Here is a 24451-nt window from a genome sequence, read left to right on the forward strand (position 1 = left end):
CAATCTCGAGTTCTTCCAAGGAAGTGTGTGTCAATGACACTGTGTTATAACCACATTATCTGACACACTTAATACTAAATTCTTAGGAATCAGCTCAGATTGTTGCATACTGTAGCACTCAGGAAGAAACTGAAGTCCGGGAAAATTTCCATTAGCTTCTTGTGTTGAATTTTCATTGTCAACTCTGACTATTTATTTTCCCTAAACTCTGTGGGCGGGTGACTGGACAGCTGGCAAAGCCCAGACAGGAGTGCACGTGGGGCTTTCCTGTTTGCTAACTAAGAGTATACGTCCTTAATAGGGCTCTCCTTGTTGAGGGTGAGAGAAGAAACTCTGCAGTAAAAAAAGAGGACCAGAAACATTCCTCAGATAGAGCCTCTCCTCTTGCTGCCCAGGAAGAATAGGCTAAACTGATTAGAGGAGAAGTATGGGAAGCAAATTCTTACTTGGGAGAATGCTTAGTGCCTTGGGTGGGTTAGTCTCCTCCTCTTCCTCCTCCTCTTCCTCTTCCTCCTCTTCCTCCTCCTCCTTTCCTCCCTTCCCCTCATCTCCTCTCCCTTCCCCTCCTCTCCTCTCCCCTCCTCTCTTTCCCCCTCCCCTTCTCCCCCTCCTCCCCCTCTACTTCTTCCCCCCCATCTCTGCTTTTCCCACTCTAGGAAGCCAGAAATACCTCTGGAATGAAGCGCTACCCACCCTCTAAGTCAGTGGAAGATATTGCATTGCTGAGTGTTTTAGCTTGGCTGTGAGTACATCAGCAGGCTTCTCTCTGAAAACTGTGGGCACCCCCAAGGCAGCCTCTCCTTTGTCCGATGGTTTCTGGTCCACCCAGAGCCTCCCTATCTCTCCCAATCTTTATAGGAGGAAAATCAAAAGCAGGAGAAAAAAATAGGAAGAGAAACAGGAGGTGGGAGAAGAGGGGGAGGGAGTACCAGGAAGAAATGAAAGCAGAGGAGGGAGCAGAAGTGAGAAGGTTCGGGAGGACTGGGAAGGGTGTAAGGGAAAGGACTGGAGGAAGGGAGGAGAGGTCAGGAGAAGCTGGTGACTGGAACTGGCTCGCACTGTTCCTGCGGAGGAAATGCAGGGAGGCTCCTTTTCCGCAGCGTGCTCCCTCTCGCTCTTCCCCTGTCACTGCTGTGGGCTTGGGGTGTCAGACACTCGGGGATTCTGATCATTGAAACCCATACTCTCCCAGCCTAGCTTTAAATGATGGAAAGATACCTTGGCTCCATCTCTTTAAAGTGCCGAGATAGCCTGGGATGGACCAGTGAGGAGCACTTCCTCGGTTCTTCCCTGGAAGGCCCTCCACTTCCCGAGTGTGAATTCCATCCCGAAGATAACCTCAGTGCTTGTCTTAGGAAGGCTTAACAGGGGAAGGAAAAGCAGGGTGGAGAAATAGGGGCTGGAGTTTTACCAATATACGTTATAAGCATGTATGATATTCTCAAAATCTTTAAAAACCCACTGGCAGTGAGTGGCCCTTTCAGGATAAACTTTCCACTATTGTTAAGACCTAGGTTCGATTTCCTGTGGCTTGACTGGTCCTGAAGGCATACACCAGGCAGAAGGGGGATGGACTTGCTATCTGGGAGTCTGCCCCGGGGCCTCGTTTCTTCAGACCTCCAGACACCTGGTGTTGGGACAGGTCAGTTCTTCCCAAGCCCGCTCCACGTGGGAGCAAAGGTGGAAAGTGCCACTTCTCAGCATGTATACATCCACTGTGTGTGCTGGGCCAGGGTGTTACCCATTGTAATGGTCACAAAACCATAGCAAGAAGGTTAACCAGCCCCCAGCCCCTGCAGCAGCTCAGGGTTGCCATCATTCTTGTCTGGGCCTAAATAAGACCATTTGCTTTTATTAATTACCAGTTCATCACGGCTGCCTGGTTGCCGCCTAGCACAAGAAAGCCTTCCAGAAAAAGGCACCCAGAAGGGTGAGACCCTTAGGAAACCCTTAGGAAACCACCCAGTTCCTGACTGGACAAATCCTGTTTCCAAACCAATCATCTGGATCCCAGTTAAGACTTACAAAGCTGCAGCAGATAGGGCCCACCTCTGCCTGGCTGAGGTGTCTTGAGAAAGGCACCTAATATAGCATGTTCTCTTCATCTTAACATAGATATAAAATTTTACATTTCCCAGAAGAAAGCCTGACCCAGATCCCCACCAGCCCTTGAAGAGAGAAGGTAAAATCTACAGCAGGGGATCATCCCAGGGAGTCAAGGGGGGCTGTTCTCCGGGGAACAGTGGAAAATATTAGAAGACAAGGTAAAAGAGGAGGGAGGACATCCTGTGGGGTCCCCTTTAAGTAAGTGGCAGAAAAGGGATCTAAGCACTCAAATTAAGAACAACGATTTAGGGCTGGAGAGATGGCTCAGCAGTTAAGGGCACTGATTGCTCTTCCAGAGGTTCTGAGTTCAATTCCTAGCAACCACATGGTGGCTCACAACCATCTGTAATGGGATCCAGTGCCTTCTTCTTGTGTGTCTGAAGATAGTGACCGTGTGCTCACATACATTAAATTAATAATATTTTTTTTAAAAAACCAAAAATTTACCCACTGTTTTCTGTAGACAGTGTGACAGCCATTCTGAGTTGCATGAAGACATCTTGGGAAGGGTACTGAGAGCAACCAGGAATGTCCATCAAGGCCAACTGACAGGGGATTTATAGCCTGGAGTAGGTAGTTAGGTGGCTTGCTATCTGTGATAGCGGAGTAGAGGCCAGCATGATGACAGGCCACACTCTTATGACTCTGAGAACATTCTCAGGAGAAGCAGGAATAAGTGAGAAAGCCCTGCAGCAGCCCCGCCCCCCTGCCTCCCCAAGGGGCTCCAGGCTTCCAGGTATAGGGTTCTGGCTCTGAACTCTTTGAACTGAGTAAAGTTTTGTGGCATAGACTGGGAGATGGCAGTGTGTGTTGGGGGTGGGGTTAGATCCCAGGCCAGGCACTGTCTGCGAAGAATCAGGGTAGGACTGTAATTTTAGGCCAGGTATATGTTAGTGGGTTCATCTAGATTTAATGTAATATTAGACAAGGGGAGAAAGCCTGCCTTGGGAACTGTGGGAGGCTCATGTGCAGCCAGGGTACTAATATTTCATAAGGGCCTGGCACGTTTGCTGAATGCTTCTGGCTTACTGCCCAGCACCGAGTTTCCTGTTCATACTGTTCATACTTCCCCAGATGTGTCACTGCAGGATTAAAACCCAAGAGGCTCTGACACAGGCGTCATCAGGAGCCCACTTTCTCTGGGTCGTCTGACTAGAAGTGAGCTGTCTGTCATTCTTGTGCACGCCAGCCCAGTAATCATTTGGAGGCAAAGCAAACTGTAAGTAATGCTGTCCTGGGCTGACTTGAGGAGGCAGTTTTCGTTTTAACAGCCAGTGTTTATTTGCTCAGCAAACGTTGTCTCGGGGAGAAATGTCGCTGGATGTCATCAGAGTTCCCAGTGCCCCGAACCGTGAACAACACAAATGGTAAGATGGCTTGCTGCACTTTAGGGTTTTCTGTCTCGGTATTTTTCCTCCTTCTCGGGTATGTGGAGATGTTTACTTACACGCTGAAGAGTTATTTGGGAAGGACAAATGGAAACCGAGTAAAGATAACACTATGCTGTTCACTCAAAGGAGACACAGAATTTCTTGGTATTTTACATCCCTACGGGCACACTTTAACATTAAGAGGTGTGCATTAGCATATTAAGGTGGCCTGGAGTTAGGCTTCATTGTGTGGGAGATTCACTATGAAATGCATGGAAATTATAATCTCTAAGTACTTTTAGGACTTATTGTAGACTCCTTTGAAGCATACTGTTTGTGAGTTAACATCACTTATAATAAGCTACTTGTAATCTATCACAGTCATGGCTCTTGCACCAGTGGGGAGGGTTGTAAAGAGAAGAGCTGTTTCTGAGGTTGATTTAAAATGCCATTTTGGACCTTAGAACCAAGAAGCATCACTTCCCATCAGTGACTGCGGTATAGAGGGATGCACTCACACTAGAGGGTTCTTGGAGGAGGACAGCCTCACTAGAGGGTGTGCTGAGGGCCTTGCAAAGCTATTACCAGGAGCCACTCGTTGCAGAAGTGATCATGTACCCTACAGGCAACACACACACACACACACACACACACACACACACACACACACTTCTTTCCATAAGAGTTAAAAAGCAGCCTTGGAAAACAAGAACATGCTTTCTTTTTTGTTTTGTTTTGGACACAGAGTCTTGCTGTGTAAGCTCTCTGTTTGGAGGCTTTGTACATAGCAATAGAGAAGGTTGTGTACGCACTCAAATGAGGATTATAAACTTTGCTCTGATTTCTCATTGGACACCCTAACCTTTATAGTTCCCATCAGCCATCTTTCTGTTAATAACAACAACAACAACAAACAACAAACAACAAACAACAAACAACAACAACAACAAAGGGGACAGAATCAGAAAGAATAAAGACAGGAAATAAGGAAAAATCTGAGGGTGTGTGCGGCAAATTGAAGTTTACTGTCTTCCATTTAATTCATTAGACTCCAAATTGTTTCACACAGAACGCTAGTTTTGTGCTGTGTTGGTGAGCTTCTAGATGGTTATAACACAGGGAGGAACTCTCCCAAAGGTGCAGACAGGCAGGGACCAAAGCGTATGCCGAGTCCCAGCATGTACTTGAGGAGCAGCTGGCCCTTTGTGGGTTGTATGCTCTGTACCTGTTCTCTATGCTCACTGTAAGCACGTTGATCTGCTAGGAAGGGGCGAGAAGAGAATTACCCAGATGATCGGGGAATACTTTCTGAGATTAAGACGGTATTTCTAATAGGGTAATTCATCTTTTTTTTTTAAAAAAAAGATTTATGTTATGCATGTGAGTATACTGTCACTGTCTTCAGACACATCAGAAGAGGGCATCAGATTTCATTAAAGATGGCCTTGAGCCACCATGTGGTTGCTGGGATTTGAACTCAGGACCTCTGCAAGAGCAGATGGTTGTGCTTTTAACTGCCAAGCCATCTCTCCAGCCCCCAGGTAATTCGTCTTTAAAAGTCATTTTCAACAGCACAGACACTGGTTAAAAACTATGGGCCCACAAACCTTATTGGCGTAAGCCTGACAGTCTAATGAGTGGGAAGACATGGCAGCCATTATGAAGGAATGATGAAGGTCTGCTTCTAGAACGTGCCTTTCAAAAATCAGAGACAGTACTCGTTCGTTGTTACAAAGGTAAATCCACAGAGATGATAAAAGGTAGAGAGCAATTCTGCATCCCGGCAAGATGAATACCCTGGTGGGTCATTGCGCCTCTGTGCACCCTTCCTCTGAAGTCTGAGTAATTCAGACTGGACTTGGAGACTTCAGAGTTTTGGACTATGGGGACACAATGAAGACTGTGTAAATATTCCCAGATCAAACATTTTCTAAAATCTGAACAGTTCTGGTCCCCAGGATTTCAGATACGGGAAAGTTAACCTGTAACATTAATGGCTATCTTGGTTTCTGAATATATTTGCATTTTGAAGAAATATACTCATACTACATATGTTTTATTACTTGGTTTTACCTTCTAGCAACATAGTGTGAGCAATTTTTCATAGCAACGAGTTTCTTTTTATCAAGGTGTTAGGGGTCGGGGAGATGGCTCTGTGGGTAGAGAGCTTACTGTGCATACTAGGTGAGCAGAGACGCACAGATCTGGGGATCCCCCTGGCCAGGCTGTCTAGCTCACTGGGGGAGCTCTTGGTTCAATGAGAGACCCTGTCTCAAAAAAAAAAAAAAGGCAGAGAAGTGATTTAGGAAGACACAGAGGTATTTCCACATATGCCAACATATTACTGTTCACACATACCCCACAAGCTTTTAAAAACATGTTATATATCTTATTAAATAGTATTGGTAGATGAGACTTTTTTTTCTATTGTTAGCAGCATGAGCATTAAAAAATCACTACAGTTCAATCTTTGCATCTTCTCATGAGTATTGTCTTGGGATAAGTTCCCAGAGATGGAACTCACTATTTAATCCTAGGAGTATGCTACATCAGCGTCCATCACAATTAGGCAACATTTCACTAGCACTGGCTTTTATTTCCTTCTTTGTTTGTATAATGATGAATTGTACTAGTCTGACCAATTGGCAAAGAACACTTTTCTTTGACTTCAATGACTTTGGTAAAAATGTTTCGGGAAACTTCTGGCTTCTTCTCTTTCTCTCCTTTGGGTTCAGCTTATCTTTTTTAAAACACCAAAGTAGCGCCCTTTTACCGTAACTTCTGCCAACCTAGTTTCAGAGGTCTGTGACCTCCTTTGATGTCTCTCTGAAAGTGTGCTGAGGGGGGTGGGGTTAACTTCTTTTGCTCTGACTTTTACCTGGGGGAAACCTCATTACTAGTTTTATGTCTTCTTTAAGGTTGACTTAGAATCAGTGGCAGTGTTTGCTGTGTTCGAACAGCACAAGGAAGACTGCAGCTAAAAATGGTCCCCCACTGGTCATTTCTTAACCCATCTGCATTTGGGACAGCACGGTGTCCTTCTCACAGGGATGGTTACCTTCAGTGAGTTTTGTTTGTGCCGGTTCCTCTCTCAGAGCTTGCCTGGAGTGGCGTTGACCCCCTAGTGTGCTTTTCAACCAGCAAATGTGGAAGAAGCCAGTATAAAGGAGACGGAAATATTGTTAACCCAAGTCTTTAAGGAAGGGAATATTCCAAAACAGAAACTCGGGAGATTTGACAAAGAATCAACCCAGACAGAGCTTTTCTGGGCTGAAGGGAGGGTTCGTTTTGTTTCTACTCGGTGTGTCTGTAAAGTTCTTAATGGGTGCTTCTAAGTAAGTGAACGCTCTGAACTTGGACTTGACAAGAACATGACTGAGGAGGAAGGGCAGAGTGGCTTACTTCATCTCCATCATACTGTTGGTCTGTGCTGATCAGGGCCAAACTGAAGTTTATTCTGGGAAATGAAAGCAGCTACTGCCAGTCAAAGCGCTTGTAGACCTGAGACCCCACCTAGGCCCCTTTTACATTCACAAAGGAAGGGGTCATTTTTGCTAGCTTGTTTTGAAGATTAGGAAACTGAGGCGTAGAGGAGTGAATCTGTTGATGTCACAGCAGAAGTTGCTGTGTAGGCAGGCTTCTTGGTGCAGACAGCCTGACTCTGGAGCCCAGGGGACTTGAGAGAACGTTATGCGTTTCTGAGCTGCTGCTTTTTACTTGTGTGTGTGCTTACATCTTGTTAGATCTTCCCTAAGGAAGAGAAAACATTATGTTTTTCTTTGTTCGTTTTGCTTTATTGTACCTATTCTTTCCTTTCTTTCCTAGGAACCTAAGCATCACTCTTAAGCATTACCAAAGATCCCAAAGCTCAAACTTTTCAAGCCATGTCCACACAGTGCCACAAGTGGAAAATTACAGCCACAAAACGTTGCTTCATGCACAAGATTACGCAAAACATTATGTCAGATGGTGTGCAGGAGATCTAGGTGAAGCAAATAGATCTCAGTCTCAAGGCATATTTTATGTCCATCCAAATATTCCAAGATATGAAAGAAAAAAAAAACCCCAAAAGCCCACAACCTTAGATACTCTTTCTAACTCAGACAAAGGATTCTCATTATTTTTCTGTTCTTGGGTCAGATGAGCAAGCCAACACTCAGTGCATCAGTGAAAAGCCCACCGTGAAACCCATCAGTATGCATCAAATGCCTTTAGCTCTAAGCCCATGGACCACCAGGTCCTCTTCCGCTGGGAGCTAATGTCCACGGTTCTGTCAAATGGCCTTTGGAGGTGATGAGGCTATAAGCTCTGTCAGAGTTCTTTCTTAATCTTTCTGAATCTGCAGGGGCCAGTGGAAAATGTCCTCTGGTTTGAATTTTCTGACCGTATTCTCCTTGGTTGGATATTCAGTTTATCTTGTCAATCTAACAATGATACGTGCCTGAAATGGGTGGAGACTCTTCACCCTTTCACCTGCTGAGCCTGCAGGTCATCACCAAGGAAGCTCAGGGACTGACCCTGAGAAGGCTAGGATGAGCTGCAGACTCAGCAGTGGAGGCTGCTTATAGCTTCTCATGAGCAACTTCTCTGTCTTCCCTTAGCTTAGCTGTCCTGGTTATAAAACGGGCACGCATACAAATACAGAGGGACTTCTATTTACTTTTGGTTAAACTTTTCCATGAACTGTTGCAATCTTAAATTTAATTAACTTACCGGCAGTGCTGTGGATTGGACCCAGGGCCTTCCATATTCTAGGCAGGCAGCTGTATCCCTGAGCTACACACCCAGCCCTAACCCTGTAATTTGAAGTAGGATAGATAAATACTAACAGCACATGGTTTGTCTGTCTTTCTGCATCTCCTTCATAAAAGTAACTTCAGGAGTCTAGACTGTAAGATATTTGTAGGTCACTGATTTTTTTTTTTTAAGTAGGTGACACACAGCTTCTTCACATCTGTACTTAAAAGCCTGTAAGGGATGTGTCTCTCCTCCCTTTCTGAAGCACCCTCTTTTTCTGGTTTGTCACAACAGATGCTCTTCTGAAGGGCTGTTTATTGGTGTCCACTTCTTCCTTACAGTGCACACTGTTCCGGATCCTGTTCCAGTTCTGTGTTTACCGAGCTTCATTTTAACTCCCTGGAGGTCCCTGAACGCGTCTGTAGTCCTTAGTCATATTCATCAGTGTTGCAGTGGATAACAGCTTGACCCTGTCATTTTGCAGAAGTTACACTTGTGCCTGTAAGCTGAATGTGACTCAGATAAACATATCACTTCCCATCCATGCCACCAGCTGATACCAATGAGCAGCCCCATCAGAGATACCCAGAGACTGTTTCCCTATGTACTCCTTACTAGTCTGTGTGTGTGTGTGTGTGCACGCGCGTGCTTGTATGTTTGTGTGTATGAATATGGTGTCTGTGTTTGTGTATGTCTCTGTGTGATGTTTATTCATGTGGTGTGGTGTTTGTGTGTGTCTGTATGTGTGTATGGTGTGTCTGTGTGAGTGTGTCTGTGTGTGTGTGATGTTTATTCATGAGGTGTCTATGTTTGTGGTATTTGTGTGTGTGGTGTGCATGTCTTTGTGTGTGATGTTTGTGTGTTGTCTCTCTGTGTGTTTGTGAGTATGGTATGTGTGTGTGGTGTGGATGTATGTGCATGGGTGGTATTTGTGTCTTTCTGTGTAAGTGTGGTGTTTCTCTGTATATGTGTGCTATCTATGTATGTGTGTGTGGTGTTTGTATGTACATTTGTGTGTGTGTGGTCTCTGTGTGTTGTGTCTCTCTGTGTGGTGTGTATTTATGTGTGTGTGTGGAATCTATGTGTATGTACCTGTGTATGGTGTCTGTGTGTATGTCTGTGTGTGTGGTGTGTGCTCACTCTTACATGCATGTGTGGAGGTCAGATGGTGATATCACATGACCATCTCCTTTGGTCTCCATCTCACTTTTTGAGACAGGTCTTTCCTTCAACCCAGAGTCTGCTGCATTGACTAGACTGGCTTGCCAGCCAGTCTGCAGGATCCACTTGGCTCCGCCCCCCTCAGGGCTGGGCTTACAGGTACATGCTGCCTCGACTAGTTTTTATGTGACTCCTGGACATTTGAATCCGTGTTCTCATACTTACACAACAAGGCCTTTACTCATTGAGCCATCAACCAAGTTCACTAAACTAGTTTTTATTGAAGGGAAAAAAGGTGAATTCAGTGTGTTTTACTATTATTATTTTAAAACTCAGTGTGTTTTAAACTGTCTTAACATATGGATGAAGTTGGGCATCCATTCTCTAGGTTTAAAATAATTACTGATCATTACTTCTATTGCATTAGCAGCTAGCTTTTGAGGACTTGCTGTGTGTGTGTGGCCACGGGATACCGAGGCAGGTGAAGAGGAACTGGCCGCCATCGGAAGATCCTGTGATGAGTACCATGAAAGAGTAAAGGGCTGTTTAGACGACAAATGGCTGTGCCCTGCCTTACTCTAACAATTGGTACTTTTTGAGGGGAAAGGAGGGGGTCTCAGGCATGAGATTGAGCTACATAGAGATCGGGTGCAGGATCGTAAAAGTTGTGTTTTCACATAGTGGCACACACCCATATTTTAGCACTCTGAAAGCTGAGGCAGAGGGAATCACAAGTCTGAGGCCAACGTGACCTATAGATGAGAGGAGATCCTGTCTCAAACGCAGCAATCAAGCAATGTCTATTTGAGGACCAGAAATGCCAATAGGTGGTGGTGAAGGGAACGGGGAGGGTACCAGATGAACCGGGCACAGAGCCTGAGGGTAGATCGTGGTAGGCATTGGGGCAGAGGTAGGAATTTGGATTTTGTTGGGACCATGAGATAGACTTAGGTTGTCGGGTGAGAAGACAGAACTGGACCTCCATGCTTAAACCTTGCTGGCTGTACCTGCTCCCCTGGGTGACATTGTGGAGAGGGTACCCTGTGTATCAGCATCTTTTGTTTGAGCCTCAAGAGATCATGATGGGGTGACACTGGGTGAAGGGCCTGTGCTTTACCAAGCCCTGACCTCAGCATGACACACATAATAAAAGCCTTGTCTGAAATGGCCGCAGAGATCTTTTTAAATTAAGGTGCATATTATCTTTCCTAGACGCAAAACTCCACTTAGCAAAAGCATTCTCATCCGTTCCTAAACTGACGACCATTTTGCCTTCTGGTTTAGGGATTTCTGAAAAGCGGCCCTTTGGAGAAATTCCAAATTCCAAATCCCATTCTGTGCTGAGCACTGAGCCAGACTCTACAGGTAGGGAGAGAAAGAGTGGGTTGAGAAGGAAACATCAACATTGATTGGGAGAATTTGGCAGTCTACCCTGAGACATGTCAGCTGCTGACCATCAAATGGATGCAGACAGTGGGTAGTGAGGAAGGCCCAGCCACTTCAGAGTACAATATCAAAACAAGCCTAGTAAGCATGGCTGCCAAATCTCATTGAGGCTCCACCTGGAGATTGCTGTTGGTGGAGTCTTGTAGATCCTTCTGTCTAGCTGCACGTGGGGCTATGGTCACCTTGGTGGGGTCTTCTTATACATCCTCTGCATAGCTGCAGGTGGGCTACAGTCACCTTTAGAGACAGAAATAGGAGGCTTCCTCAGCACCACTGCATGGACAAGGGGTGAAGCTGAGGCTTCCTGGTTTCAGGGAATGATGAACACTGCACAGCTGAGCAAAGTTTGCAGTAGTCCTGGAGTCTGTAGCGATAGTGAGATGGTGTCCTCTTGCAAGTTATCTTCTCTTCTGGTCCATTACTGCGGGCTGACTGGCTCATGAGTTGGATGTGGGCTGGACCACGGTTTCCATTTTTATTGGCTCCAAGTGCATAGGTGTGCTCTCATTATGGAAGAAGAGGGGAAAGAGACAACACAGTTTTGATCAGACACAGTCAGACCCATCTCTAAGGCTAAACTGTCCTAGGTAATCGTTGGTGGCCAGAGAAGAGTAGAGTTAATGTGTACGTGCACGGGAGTGGGAAGCTTGGGATACAGCTTTCAGTAAATATGACTCCAGGGAAGCAGTGCTAGATCAGGTTTCTGTGGACCCAGGCACAGCTGGACAGGAAGTGCGGGAGCTGTCAGGTCAGCTAATCTCCTAGCAGCTTTACATTCTAGCCCAGGGAGAAGGACAAGGGTTATTTCTGAGAAATGGCTCCGTGTGTGAAGTCCAAATGTATGACGCACACAGAACTGCTCCTGGCAGACTCAGCAGGGGCTGCAACGTGTCAGTGACAGCATGAAGTTAAAAGGCAAGCAAAGGGAAGTCCTCTCTGGTTGTCTGCAGGGGACTGACTCCTGAGTCTTTAGTTAGCATCATACAAGATTGTATGGTATCTACTTAAAACCTTCTGTATTCTTTATACTGTTTCTATGTAATATGAATTCTCTCTCTATGTTATTATACTAGACTGTATACAAAATAGTGACATAGGAAATATCTGTGCATGATCAGCAGAGACATGCTGTGGTTGTCTGGACTCATCAAAGTGGAATGTAAGGCTATGAAAAGCCAGTGATTTACAAAGCAGGAGTCATAAACTTTGACACATGTCATAGTAACTGAAGTTCATACTGTAGGATTCGGAGCTATTAGGTGTTTGGTTTTCCTGTACTTGTGTGGAATGCTTGTTCAGCCTTTAACCTCAATGTGAGGATCGCAGACGGTAGGCTCTCTTGGAGACCCTTAGGTTCTGAGGCCCTTGTGCATACAGCCAGCACAGCTATTAGAAGCTGCTTAGCTTTCTTTTTGCCACATGTGCACACAGCAAGAAGCAGGCTCTGGAAAGCCAGGATGCAAGCTGTCACCTGGTAGTGGATTTGCAGGCACCTGGATCTTGGACTTCCAGCCTCCAGAACTGTGAGAAATATGCATTTTTTTTAAATCATGCTGTTCCTGGTAGCTTGTTTTAGCCGTCATAATAAACTGAGACACCATGCCAGATCAGTTCACAATGATGGTGTGAACAGATTTAAATAATAAAAACAAAACAAAACAAAAAAAACAACAAAAAAACCAGCCTTAGCATGGATTTCAGCCAGTGTTTATCTGAACACTGCCAAGACAGTGAAAGAACAGGGCAGCTTTGTTTTAGGATGGCAAGAGCACATCTTCATCCTTTGCGGGTTCCTGGATCATTTTACCAGTTGAGGGGGAATTAACACGAACTTGAACATGTCTTTTCTGTGGAGACACTGAACCTCTCCACATAAGATTGTTTCCTCTTGTTTGAGGTCAACAGCGGGGCTGCTCAGGCATTGCTACCAAGAACACAGCCCAACATAACCACAAGGCCAACACATTCTAGAGCCATAATTACACCCCCAGAGGTTCGTGTAGCTCCCACAATTCTAGAACTTGACTGGAAATCCTGAGTCAACCCCTTCTAGATGCTTTCTTGCCTATGGTTTTATTTGCTCACCTCTTGGCCTCTCTCTGTTCTTGAGATGGATGAGTGGCCATCCAGTCTTAGAAGCTGTACCACCTGGCACTGCCTCTTAGCTTAGAGGCTACCTCACTTGGAAGTTCCAGAACAAAGAGTTAGCAGGCATCCCTCCCTCACTGCCACATCTGGGAGCTTTCAAGGCATTACTTCCCTTTCTCTTGTAGGTTTTGTAAATTTCAATTTCTTCCTAAGGAAACTGAGGTTTAGTGATAGGAGTCATGGTTCTTGGACTGTAGCAAATCAACAGGAGACTTTGGAGTAGCACATTGACCTTTTGGACTCTCAAACTTCTTTCTCCATCACGGCTAAAGTGATACAGTGACTCAAGGAAGGGAAACAGTAGTTTATGAATGTATCTTTAAAAAAGATTTTATATATTTTTGTTTTATGGATATATATATATATATATATGCATAAACACATGTGCCTGGTGCTCCTGGAGGTGACCAGAGGGTATTGAGTTGAACTCTTTCACAAGTATAGATAGTTGTGAGTGACCACACATGGGTGCTGGGAACTGAATCCAGCACTTCTGTTAGAGCCACAATACTCTTAACTGCTGAGTCCCTGTGAAGGCTTTTACAAAAAGATTGATTTATAATGGGGTTGCACTGTGAGAAACTGAACATAAATTAGAACTGTTATTGGACAGTGAACACAATCCACTGACCCTACCAATCAGTGTGGCTTGGAGCACAGCATACTGTGGAGTGTCTGATGTATGATTCCCTGGCTGAGTGGAAACCTTGCTGTAACTGCCCAATAATAATTACAATACAGCAGCCCAGGAAAAGATCCAAATTCACAACACAAAGTTTAGTTTTTATTGCAAGAGCCTCGCTCTCATACCATCATCATAAGGTGTTAAGTGCAAGCGGAGCCACAATGAATCTGGGTCAGTCCATAGTTGAACATCAGTGTCTGAGCCATATGTTTTTCAGTTTGCTGACACTGAGCTGATTCAAGTTTCCTTCCACCAACCCTGAGGGATATTACCCACACTGGCATCTGTGAGTAAGCTAGCTTTTAAAAAAATGTGTCATGCAAAGGCCTTATTTTTTTAGTCCCAGAAGGGATTGTGAGAAAGCGTCCAGAGGAATTTGGTAACAATTTATGCCAAAACAAATACAACTGAAATACACTTAACAAAGTATACATAGAGGCCAAAACCAATACAAATGGAATACATTTAACAACAAAGTATACATGCAAGCATCATGACAGCCCACTAGCAATTTCCAGGGAGTAGTTAAACAGATTCTGCTATGAGTGGGTGGGGGGAAATCTGGTCTCGCCTACAGCATCATCTCTCTCTTAACTCCTCTATAAAAGCATATTCAGAAGTTCTCAGGATTTCTTCCCTAGAGAAGGGGGAAAAATCTATGACTCTACTCAGTGACTGGGCTCACAGTGACAGGACGCTTATTGAAACTTCTTTGACTTAAAAAAAGAAAAGAAAAATCTCATGTGAACCTGCTATAATTACCCATTTGAATCAATTTCCCTCAAGGTTTAAGAACTTTTCTATGCTAGCTCCTGAATTGACTCATAGGGACAAAGGAAGGTTGCAGGTTTTGTTCTCGTAGGCCTGAGGGGAGTCACAGGCAGCACCTCTCACCTCTATTCATGCCTAGATGAGGCTCATCAGCCACAAACTGAGGTTGGTTTCACAGTTCAAGCCGAATCCTGTGCTTACTTCCCCAAGGTGAAGCTTTTTAACAATTCGGTAAGGTCATGTGCCCTAGTATATAGAAACTAGGTTCACAGGAGACTATCCACTATGGTAGGAGGTAAGATGGAAGGGTGCTTCCTTTACGGTGGGATTCACACTCAGTTGTTTTAGGGAACCAGGACTGTTTTCCTTGCTTGGCCTCAGTCTGCAGCAAGGGATAGAAAACAGTTGGGATGGGATGGGATGCTGGTAACATCACTCATCTCTGTTATAAGCAGCAGTTGTGGGTCCTGGCTGTGCATGGAATTCACCTGGGGAGCCTTGAACGTATTGATTCCTGGATCTCGCCCCTGGGATTTGGGGTATGGTAGGCCTGAGTGCAGCCTGGGCTGTCAGGACTCTCCAGCTGGTTATACTCTGCAATCAGTACTGCATGATATGGGTTGGCTGGGAATCATTGACCCGGGGATCTGCAGCCATTAAGCCAGTCAATTACCCACATAAACAAGGAGCAGGTTAGATCAAGCGTGTCTAGAGGGATTGCCAAATACTGCCTGCTGGGGGACATTTAAGTTGGTTTCTCAGAAAACGTTGTGCCTGGAAATTCTGGAAGGCCTGTGTCTGCTGAGTGTGCGTCCCACTTTCTTGGGAACTGTGGACAGTAACTGTAAACAGGGCCTACTTTCATTCGTTTGACAAATATTTAAACATCTGCCTTGCTTAGCTGTCATCTGCTGGAGAGAAATGATACCAGTGTCTTAAATGAGCGTCAGGGTAGAGGGCAGTGCACAAGTAAAGTAAGGTTGCTGAGTGCCGCAGACAGGGAAGAGTGGGGGTGATGAGCCCTTCAGTGTCGCAGAGGACAGAGCTGGAGAGTGTCCTAAACACACCTTGGGAGTATATGACAGGGTATTCGGGATGGTCTCAGTGTTGAGGCGCTAGAGGAGAACTGGGAGGAGAGCAGAGAATGAGGGAGGAGAAGGCAGAGGAGGAGGGGGAGGTGGGAGAGGGGATGAGGGGAAGAAGGAGGAGGGGAAGGGTATTCTAAGAGGAAATTGGTAGGACAAAAGCAGGATGCTGAGGAAGCTCTCTCACGAGACACTTAATAGGCTCAGATCCCTCAAAGACAAGGGGAGAGACTTGTTCAAAAGGGGAAGGGCCAGAGCTGGGAGAGGCTCAGTGGGTAAAGCCTTGCCAAGCCTCAAGTGTAAGGATTTTTAAGTTGAGATCCCCACTCACAGAAAGAACTCACAAAACCTCACAGAAACTCACAGAAGCAGTAGTGCAATTCTGTAATCCAAGGACCCTACAGCAAGATGGGAGGCTCCCTGGAGGCTCACAGGCCAGCCAGCATGGAGTATGCAGCTGTGAGCAACAGGAGACCCTTCCATAAGCAAGGTGAAGAAAAGATTGACACCCAAGGTGACTGTTTGACCTCCACGTGCATGTACGAAGAGGTGGTGAAGAGGGAGATGAAGAGACAGGATGAAGGAGAGAGAGGCACAAAGGAGGGGGAGAGAAGACAGAGTGTGACCAGTGTGGGCTGGTAGTCTTGGGTTCTATAAGAGAGCAGGCTGAGCAAGCCAGAAAAGAACATTCCTCCATGGCCTCTGCATCAGCTCCTGCTTTCTGACCTGCTTGAGTTCTAGTCCTGCATCCTTTGGTGATCAACAGCAGTATGGAAATGTAAGCCGAATAAGCCCTTTCCTCCCCAACTTGCTTCTTGGTCATGATGTTTGTGCAGGAATAGAAACCCTGACTAAGACAAATTGGTACCAGCAGAGTGGGGTATTCCTGTGACAACCTGACCATGTTTTGGGGAGGACTGTGGAAGGACTTTGGAACTTTGGGCTTGAAGATCCATCCGTTGTTAAGAGGTCTGTCGGATGTTGTGTAGGAGCTTGGAAGATAATGTTGAGAACACTGCAGAAGATGGAGGTCTGGTTTGTGAAATTTCAGAGGCAAAATTAAAGACTCTTTTCGGGGCCATTGCTGTTTTGATTGTGAAGTTTCTGTAGTTCTGGTTAGCTGGGGCTGATGAATCAGCTGTGATTAACAAGATACCAGAACTACCAAAGCAAAAACTTTGCATTACTGGGACTATTGATGCTGGTTAGCTGGAGCTAAGAAATTAGCGGGGATTAAGAAGAGACCAGCATCATTGAGGTGACATCTTCTGGGAAGTGTTTTCTGAAAGCACAAAGAGGCTGTGTTCCAGAGATGGCCAAGGTTGTACTCCTGCTGCAGCGGGACTTGGTAATATGTAAGGGTCACCCAGGTGGTACTGGATTTGAAGGCATGAAGGGGTCATGCAAAGCAGCTGAGGCTCGGCACGGTGAGAGGCCATGGAAGGCCATTGGTGAAGGTGCAACCTTGGTTGCAATTAAAGACCCAGGATTGAAGGGGTCATGCAGTGTTTTGGAGATGCCAGTACCATGAGATGACCACCAAGAGCAGCAGCAGCAGTGGAGTACAGGCATCTGGAGCCTAGAGGACGACGCATGTGCTACAAAGGGCCTGGCTGGAGAAGTGACCCAAGCCCTTGGAGGAGCCCAGAAGATCGTGAGTTGGATCCCAGACATTGGACGGTTGGAGATTGACTTTTGCTTTTGATTGTGACTGTGCCCTGATATTTTCCCTCTTGAAGGAAGAAACTGTTTTAGTGGAGCCCACAGTTAAGAGACTTTTAATTGTAAAAAGACTTTGGATTTTAAAAGAGATGGATATTTTTAAGAATATGTAAAGACTGTGGGACTTTTAAAGTTATTTAGATCTTGGGGATGAATAAGATTGTAAGGGTTGAGGCTTACTAGTGATGGTTTTGTGTGTCAAGTTGACAAGGGGTCAATTGTACTGGCTAGTTTTGTGTCAACTTGACACAGCTGGACTTATCACAGAGAAAGGAGCTTCAATTGAGGAAATGCCTCCATGAGATCTAACTGTAAGGCATTTTCTCAATTAGTGATCAAGGGGGAAAGGCCCCTTGTGGGTGGGACCATCTCTGGGCTGGTAGTCTTGGGTTCTATAAGAGAGCAGGCTGAGCAAGCCAGAAAAGAACATTCCTCCATGGCCTCTGCATCAGCTCCTGCTTTCTGACCTGCTTGAGTTCTAGTCCTGCATCCTTTGGTGATCAACAGCAGTATGGAAATGTAAGCCGAATAAGCCCTTTCTTCCCCAACTTGCTTCTTGGTCATGATGTTTGTGCAGGAATTGAAACCCTGACTAAGACAGAGTGATACATATATTTTAAAGCAGAAGGGTAAAGAGAAAGAGTCAGCAAGCCTAGCATGCTAGATCAGTTGTCTGAGCTGCCTGGGAGGCAGAGAGAGCTCAGGGTGGTAGGCTTCAACTTTGGAGACTGAGATGAAGTTCAAGTGGAATTTGCTCAACAGTAGTTATTCAGCTAATCTGGGTTGCTAGGAGAATTGGAGGGTTTTGTTTCACTTCAATGGGAGAAAAAAGAAGCCCATGTTGGTTACACAGTTGGGATAGCCTCAGCATTGCATCGACAGGGTGGGTGTATGGTTTGGCTTTCAGTGCTGGACAGCCCCTCCCATCTCCTCATCTCTCATTTTCTCTAGCCTCTAACACATCCTATGCTCTTAAGTGTACTCCTCCGAAGCAGAAAGGCCTTGTTTTGCCCCAGTATCATCTTGGTGTTGCTAGCAATGGCAGCAAACCCCTGAAGACAGAAAGCAAAGTGATTTGGAGGTGGTTGGTTTGTTTGTCCCAAAAGGATTGAACAGTGCTGGGCTGTTGAGTCTTTGGGAAATATGGCAATGACTATTATTTTATTTTATTTTCTAGATATAAGGGGAAAAAAGAATAAGAGTTGGTCAGATTTGGGCATAAACAGAAAGTGATTTGTTTTAACTTTTAAATGTTTCTCAATATATTGTGAAGATTTTAATTATAAGAAAGTGCTTGGGTGGCAAAGGGGAGTAGAGAAAGAGAGGTTTTCTTATAGCTGCGGTCTCTCTCTCTCTCTAGCTAGATCTGGTTATTGATCACGTGACATTGTTTAGAAGTGGTAAAGGATACAAGAAAACAAAGAGGGTTCTGGAACCCCCTCTCCTGCCCGGGTTTGCTGCTCTCCATTGGTAACGAAAGGGTGAATCATGTTGTTGGTCTGATTGGTCTTGGGGATTATGACATTTTCGGTGCATAATTTGCATGTGGATAGCTTCTCACTTCTGCTTCCTTGTGCTCTGCTGTCAATTCATAATTCCCTTGTGACACTCATTTGGCTGGACTTGAAAGAATCTCATAGAAATGAGGAAGAAAAAGAAATCATGTTAAAAAGGTGGCGTTTCACCACACAAAGAATCGATCTACGTAAGGAAACAAAATACTGAAGAGTCTTAGGTATTTTCTCCTCTTGGAAGGCTATAGTTATAATGTGTCAGTTTCAAATATTGGGCAATACTATGCCATAACTACTCCCTGGGCAGGCTTGTGGAGCAGAGAGCTTCTAGCTGACTCCTCATCTCCAGGCTAGGAATTCCCATGACTGTGTCAAGGTTTTTTTTTTTTTTCATGGGTTTCGAGATGAAATTTTGGTCCCTGTGCTTGCTTGAGCCTCCCTAGTCCCCATTAACTCCTTGTTTTCTCATCAAGCTCTGTGACCAGTTTTGGATAAATAGTCATTTTTTTTCCTAGTTAGAGCACCCCTCAGATCATAGCACCTTCCCTGCCAGTCTTTGAGGTAACCATATAAGAACCCCCCCAAAAGCACTTACTATGTAATTAATATCTACCACGGCCAGCATTCCATTTATATTTTTGCCTTCACTTAGGATAGACGTTGTTATTCCCATGATCAGATGAAGAATTGGGTAAGACTGAGCAGGCACACTGGGCAGCACTGGCCATCTCCTCAGGCTTCTCCAACAAAAATTTCAGGCAGTTGAAGGGATATTCACCCAGGAGCAGTTAGTGCTTGGCTCTTTTGTTGACATCACAAAATAAAATAGATGCACTGTCGAATTTCTTTGGATTTCCTGGATCATGAAACTGTTGTTGACAGTTATTAATGGCCCAAAGAGGCACTTGTGACCTGCCATCCCTGATTGCCCTGAATGTTCCATACTTAATAATATATTTAGATTAATTTAGGTTTTATTCCAAGCCTGGAAAGTCCCCCTAGGAACACGTTATATGGATTTCTCTGAAACAGCCTTTGAGTGTGGAAATTGCGGGGCAGAAAACATTTACTCAGTCCCACCTTCCAGGCAAGCACTTGTTTCAAGAGTCAGCCTCTTTTATTAAGACCTTGGAAAACTACCAGAGTGGTTACCCCCTGAAGTTTCTTATCAAGATCAGACCAGAATGCACATATCATGTCTACCAAAGAAATTCCTCTATATCTCTACATATGCACAAGTACACATTAATACAGTTTCTCCCTGTACATAGCATTGGTCAACATTTCAACATCTTAGACTTTTCTGGCAGAGGGAAACATCTTTATTTTAGGAGACATAGGCAGACACCTTCATTCTACTTAAAAGTGGGGGCTGGTCCCCACCAAGATCAAGACATATTAAGAAATTTGAGACATTCAGCCTGCTCCCCATCGTTGGCAAGGGGAGGCTGATTGGTCATCCCCAAGAGGTGATGATTCTATGAATATTCATGAGCTAGGGTTGGGAGAGTCTGGGTGTTGAGCATGTCATAGGAAGCCTGCCTGACATGGACTCTTGAAGCCCCTTCCCATATACCTCTGTGTCTCAGCACTGGCCTGCGTATGTGTCCGTTGTCATCCTCTATCGTATGAGATCTCACTGAAAAGTTCTCCTGTGTTCTGAAGTTATCCTAGCAAAGTATAGAATATGAGAAGTTGTAGGGTCCTTGACTTGGGGCAGAGGAGGGTGACAACCTTGCTCTGGAAGTTGGCATTTGCAGCAGAGAAGGCTGCTTTTGAGACCAAGCCCTCTGATTATGGAGTCATTATTAACATTTGTCAGTGTCAGAACTGAACTGAATTGTAGAACACCCAGCTGGCGTCTGAGAAATCCTTGCAGTAGGATGAACATCTCCATGCATCTGGTCACACTGGATATGGACACGCAGAACAAAACAAAAACAAAACAAACTATTTTACACATGCATCTAACTTTGTCAAAATAAAATAGAGCCAACTCTGCAAATAGAAATTTAAGTATGTAAGGGATGCTTAGGATAAAATTTCCATGCTGACATTATTATAAGTGATACCTTTCTTTGGAGAATTTAAATACAGTTAAAAGATAAGCTCCTACTGGACTTCACAAACACTCCTTTGTCTGTGGGTAGTTTTCCTTTTAAAACACTCTGTGCTGCCTGGTAAAGCCTGGCTACTCACTGTGGAAACCATAGTGAAATCAGAGCCAAAAAACCCAGAGAAGACATGTGCTGTCTGTAGGTTATTGTTTAACCTATCTTAAGTGCATGAGATTAACTTCTGGATTGCAACTCAGTGACATGGTCTCAGAGAGATTTCACATTCAGTTAATATACTGGGAAATATGTGGCAAGCCGGGTGCCAGATGGCTTTCTCTACCAAACAGGGATTTAGTTTGAAGAGACTTCATGGAAATTGCATAACAAACCCAGGCTGTTAGCATTTGGTTGAATAGGTAGATCTTATTTATTTTAATTTCTTAGCTGCATTGAGATATGATTGGCAAATAAAAGCTGTATCTTTTAAAGAAAGATATTGTGGTGATATGATGAATTCATTTATTGTTGAATGAGCCCTGAAATCATGTCACTTGGTCACTTGGCATATCACTTTATATGAGCTATCATTTTTTTTTTTTTGACTATGGGCAGAACATTTATAACCAACAAATGTGCACAGCAATGTCACTCGTGATTTCAATCCAGATAGTCACCCACAAGCTCATGTTTTAAGGCTATAATTTGTGAGGTTATTTTGCTAATTATCAATTTTTAAATATTTAATGTGCATATGCACATGTGAGGTGCATATGTTTGCATGTGTGTGAGAGTGAAAGTATTCACCCATGCAGGCATGTTTAGAAGCCAGAGGTGGATGTGATGTGTCTTCCTCTATCACTCTCTGCTTTAGTTTTTGAGACATGCCCTCTCACTGAACCTAGAACTTGCCATTTTGGGTAGACCAGTTGGCTAATGCTTTGTCTTTACCCTTCTTTGTTCCTTCAACACTGGGGTTTTGTGACTCCGTATCTGGCTTTCACATGAGTGTTGCGGTTTGGACCAGGCACTCACTTAGACTTGCCCAGCAAGTACTTTGCCCACTGAACCATCTCTCTTCCAGTACTAGTTTAAAGGTACTGCAGCTTTTGGCTGGTTGAAGTAGGTCATTAAAACCTTGCCTTTGAAGTTTATGACTGCACAAATGTGTTCTCTCAATTTTGGCAGCTCAAAGAAACGACAGTTTGGTTTCTATAGCAAATAGCCCAACATTACAAGGCAGCAGACAGGCAAAACCCCCTTTTCTGGAGCAGCTCTCCCCCTCCCCCAGTATAGCCATGTGTTTCCCATCAGAATGGACTGAACATTCTCTGATTCTATCACCCACATACACTCCCTTAATTTGCTTCTATTGACTATTGTGTCACAGTAATAAAAAAAAGTAGCTAATACAGTTGCCATGTTGTATCTCTGTGTGCAAGTTTATATATATATATATATATATATATATATATATATATATATATATATATATCCTTTGACCCACATCCCATCACCTCCCCCTGCCCAGCTGTGTATAATAACCATTTTGCTTTCTATAAAGGATTCTTGTGCTCATTGCTCTGTGTGGGAGTTCTGCTGTGGTTTCCCTGTGCAAACTGACATGGGCAAATTGTATAGAACAGCTCAACCCCAAAAGTCTCCCCTGGGTGTCATATCTTTTATTCACTGTCCCATGCATTGAACGAAATAATTTCAGTACTCATCTAGCTGCATCAGCCCATAACCCTAAGTGGTGCTTAAAGTGAAAGGACTTTTTTGTTTGTTTGTTTGTTTGTAGAACAGGATTTTAATATTTTCAACTGTTAATATTCAACAAATAATAATTATTTTAAGGTATATTTTATTGTTTTGTCTCCCTTTTCATTACTGATTTTTATTAATTTGGATATGTCTCTTTGCCCTCTGGTTGGTCTAGCTACAGGTTTATCTATCTTGTTGATTTTCTCAAAGAACCAGCTCCTGGTTTTGCTGATTCTTTGTATAGTTCTTTTTGTTTCTATTTAGTTGATTTCAGCCCCAAGTTTGGTTATTTCCTGCCATCTACTCCTCTTGAGTATATTTGCTTCTTTTTGTTCTAGAGCTTTCAGGTGTGCTATCAAGCCACTTGTGTTAGCTCTCTCCTGTTTCTTTTTGGAGGCACTTAGAGCTATGAGTTTTTCTGTTACCACTGCTTTCATTCTATCCCATAAGTTTTGGTATGGTGTGTCTTCAATATCAGTAAATTCTAAAAAGCCTTTTCTTTCTTTCTTTCTTTCTTTCTTTCTTTCTTTCTTTCTTTCTTTCTTTCTTTCTTTCTTCCTTCCTTCCTTCCTTCCTTCCTTCCTTCCTTCCTTCCTCTCTCTCTCTCTCTCTCTCTCTCTCTCTCTCTCTCTTTCTTTCTTTCTTTCTTTCTTGATCAAGTTATTATTGAGTCCAGCTTCCATGTGTACGTGTGCTTTTGGTTGTTTTTGTTGGTATTTAAGACCAGCCATAGTCTGTGGTGATCTGATAGGGTGTATGGGATTATTTCAATCTTGTATCTGTTGAGGCCTGTTTTGTGACCAATTTTGTGGTCAGTTTTGGAGAAGGTACCATGAGGTGCTGAGAAGAAGGTATATTTTTTTGCTTTAGGATGAAATGTTCTATAAATATCCATTAGATCCATTTGGTTCATAACTTGTGTTAGTCTCACTGTGTCTCTGTTTAGTTTATGTTTCCATGATCTGTCCATTGCTGAGAGTGGGGTGTTGAGGTCTCCCACTATTATTGTGTGAGGTGCAATGTGTACTCTGAGCTTTAGTAAAGTTTCTTTTATGATTGTGGATGCCCTTGCATTTGGAGCATAGATGTTCAGAATTGAGAGTTCATCTTGGTAGATTTTTCCTTTGACCAGTATGAAGTGTCCTTTATCTTTTTTGATAACTTTTGGTTGAAAGTCAATTTTATTTGATATTAGAATGGCTACTCTAGCTTGTTTCTTGGGACCATTTGCTTGGAAAATTGTTTTCCAACCTTTTACTCTGAGGTAGCGTCTGCCTTTGTCACCGAGGTGCGTTTTTCTGTATGCAGAAAGATGCTGGGTCCTGTTTACATATCCAGTTTGTTAGTCTATGTCTTTTTAGGGGAGTTGAGTCCATTGATGTTAACAGATATTAAGGAAAAGTGATTGTTACTTTCATTTTTTTTTGTTATTAGAGGTGGAGTCATGTTTGTGTGGCTATCTTCTTTTGGGTTTGTTGAAAGATTACTTTCTTGCTTTTTCTAGGGTGTAGTTACCTTCCTTGCATTGGAGTTTTCCATCTATTTTCCTTTGCAGGGCTGGGTTTATAGAAAGATATTGTGTAAATTTGGTTTTGTCATGGAATATCTTGTTTTCTCCGTCTATGGTAATTGAGAGTTTTGCTGGGTATAGTACCCTGGGCTGGCAGTTGTGTTCTCTTAGGGTCTGTATGACATCTGCCCAGGATCTTCTAGCTTTCATAGTTTTTGGTGAGAGGTCTGGTGTAATTCTGATAGGTCTGCCTTTATATGTTACTTGACTTTTTTCCCTTACTGCTTCTAATATTCTATCTTTGTTTAGTGCATTTGGTGTTTTGGTTATTATGTGACTGGTCCAGTCTATTTGGAGTTCTGTAGGCTTCCTGTATGT

General features: G+C 43.9%; 1 protein-coding gene across 7 annotated transcripts in view; it reads left to right on the forward strand.

The window, feature by feature from the left end:
* The first annotated feature begins 646 nt into the window (after nt 1–646).
* The window catches only part of Il1r1 (interleukin 1 receptor, type I), a 93722-nt gene continuing 69917 nt past the window's right edge, over nt 647–24451 (forward strand). For 2 of the 7 annotated variants that reach the window (XM_017317595.1, XM_017317613.1), the window contains exon 1: nt 3333–3473. Coding sequence is in view for 2 of the 7 variants with exons in the window: in XM_006495713.3 (XP_006495776.1) it covers nt 3471–3473 (3 nt within the window). In the remaining 5 variants the exon portion in view is untranslated. Of the gene's footprint in view, nt 743–1508; nt 1643–2644; nt 3474–24451 lie in introns of those variants that run through there. The other 5 variants (XM_006495713.3, XM_006495722.3, XM_030250619.1 and 2 more) reach the window with 5 other exon arrangements.

The sequence above is a fragment of the Mus musculus genome, chromosome 1 (assembly GCF_000001635.26).
Source record: "Mus musculus strain C57BL/6J chromosome 1, GRCm38.p6 C57BL/6J".
Lineage (NCBI taxonomy): Eukaryota > Metazoa > Chordata > Mammalia > Rodentia > Muridae > Mus > Mus musculus.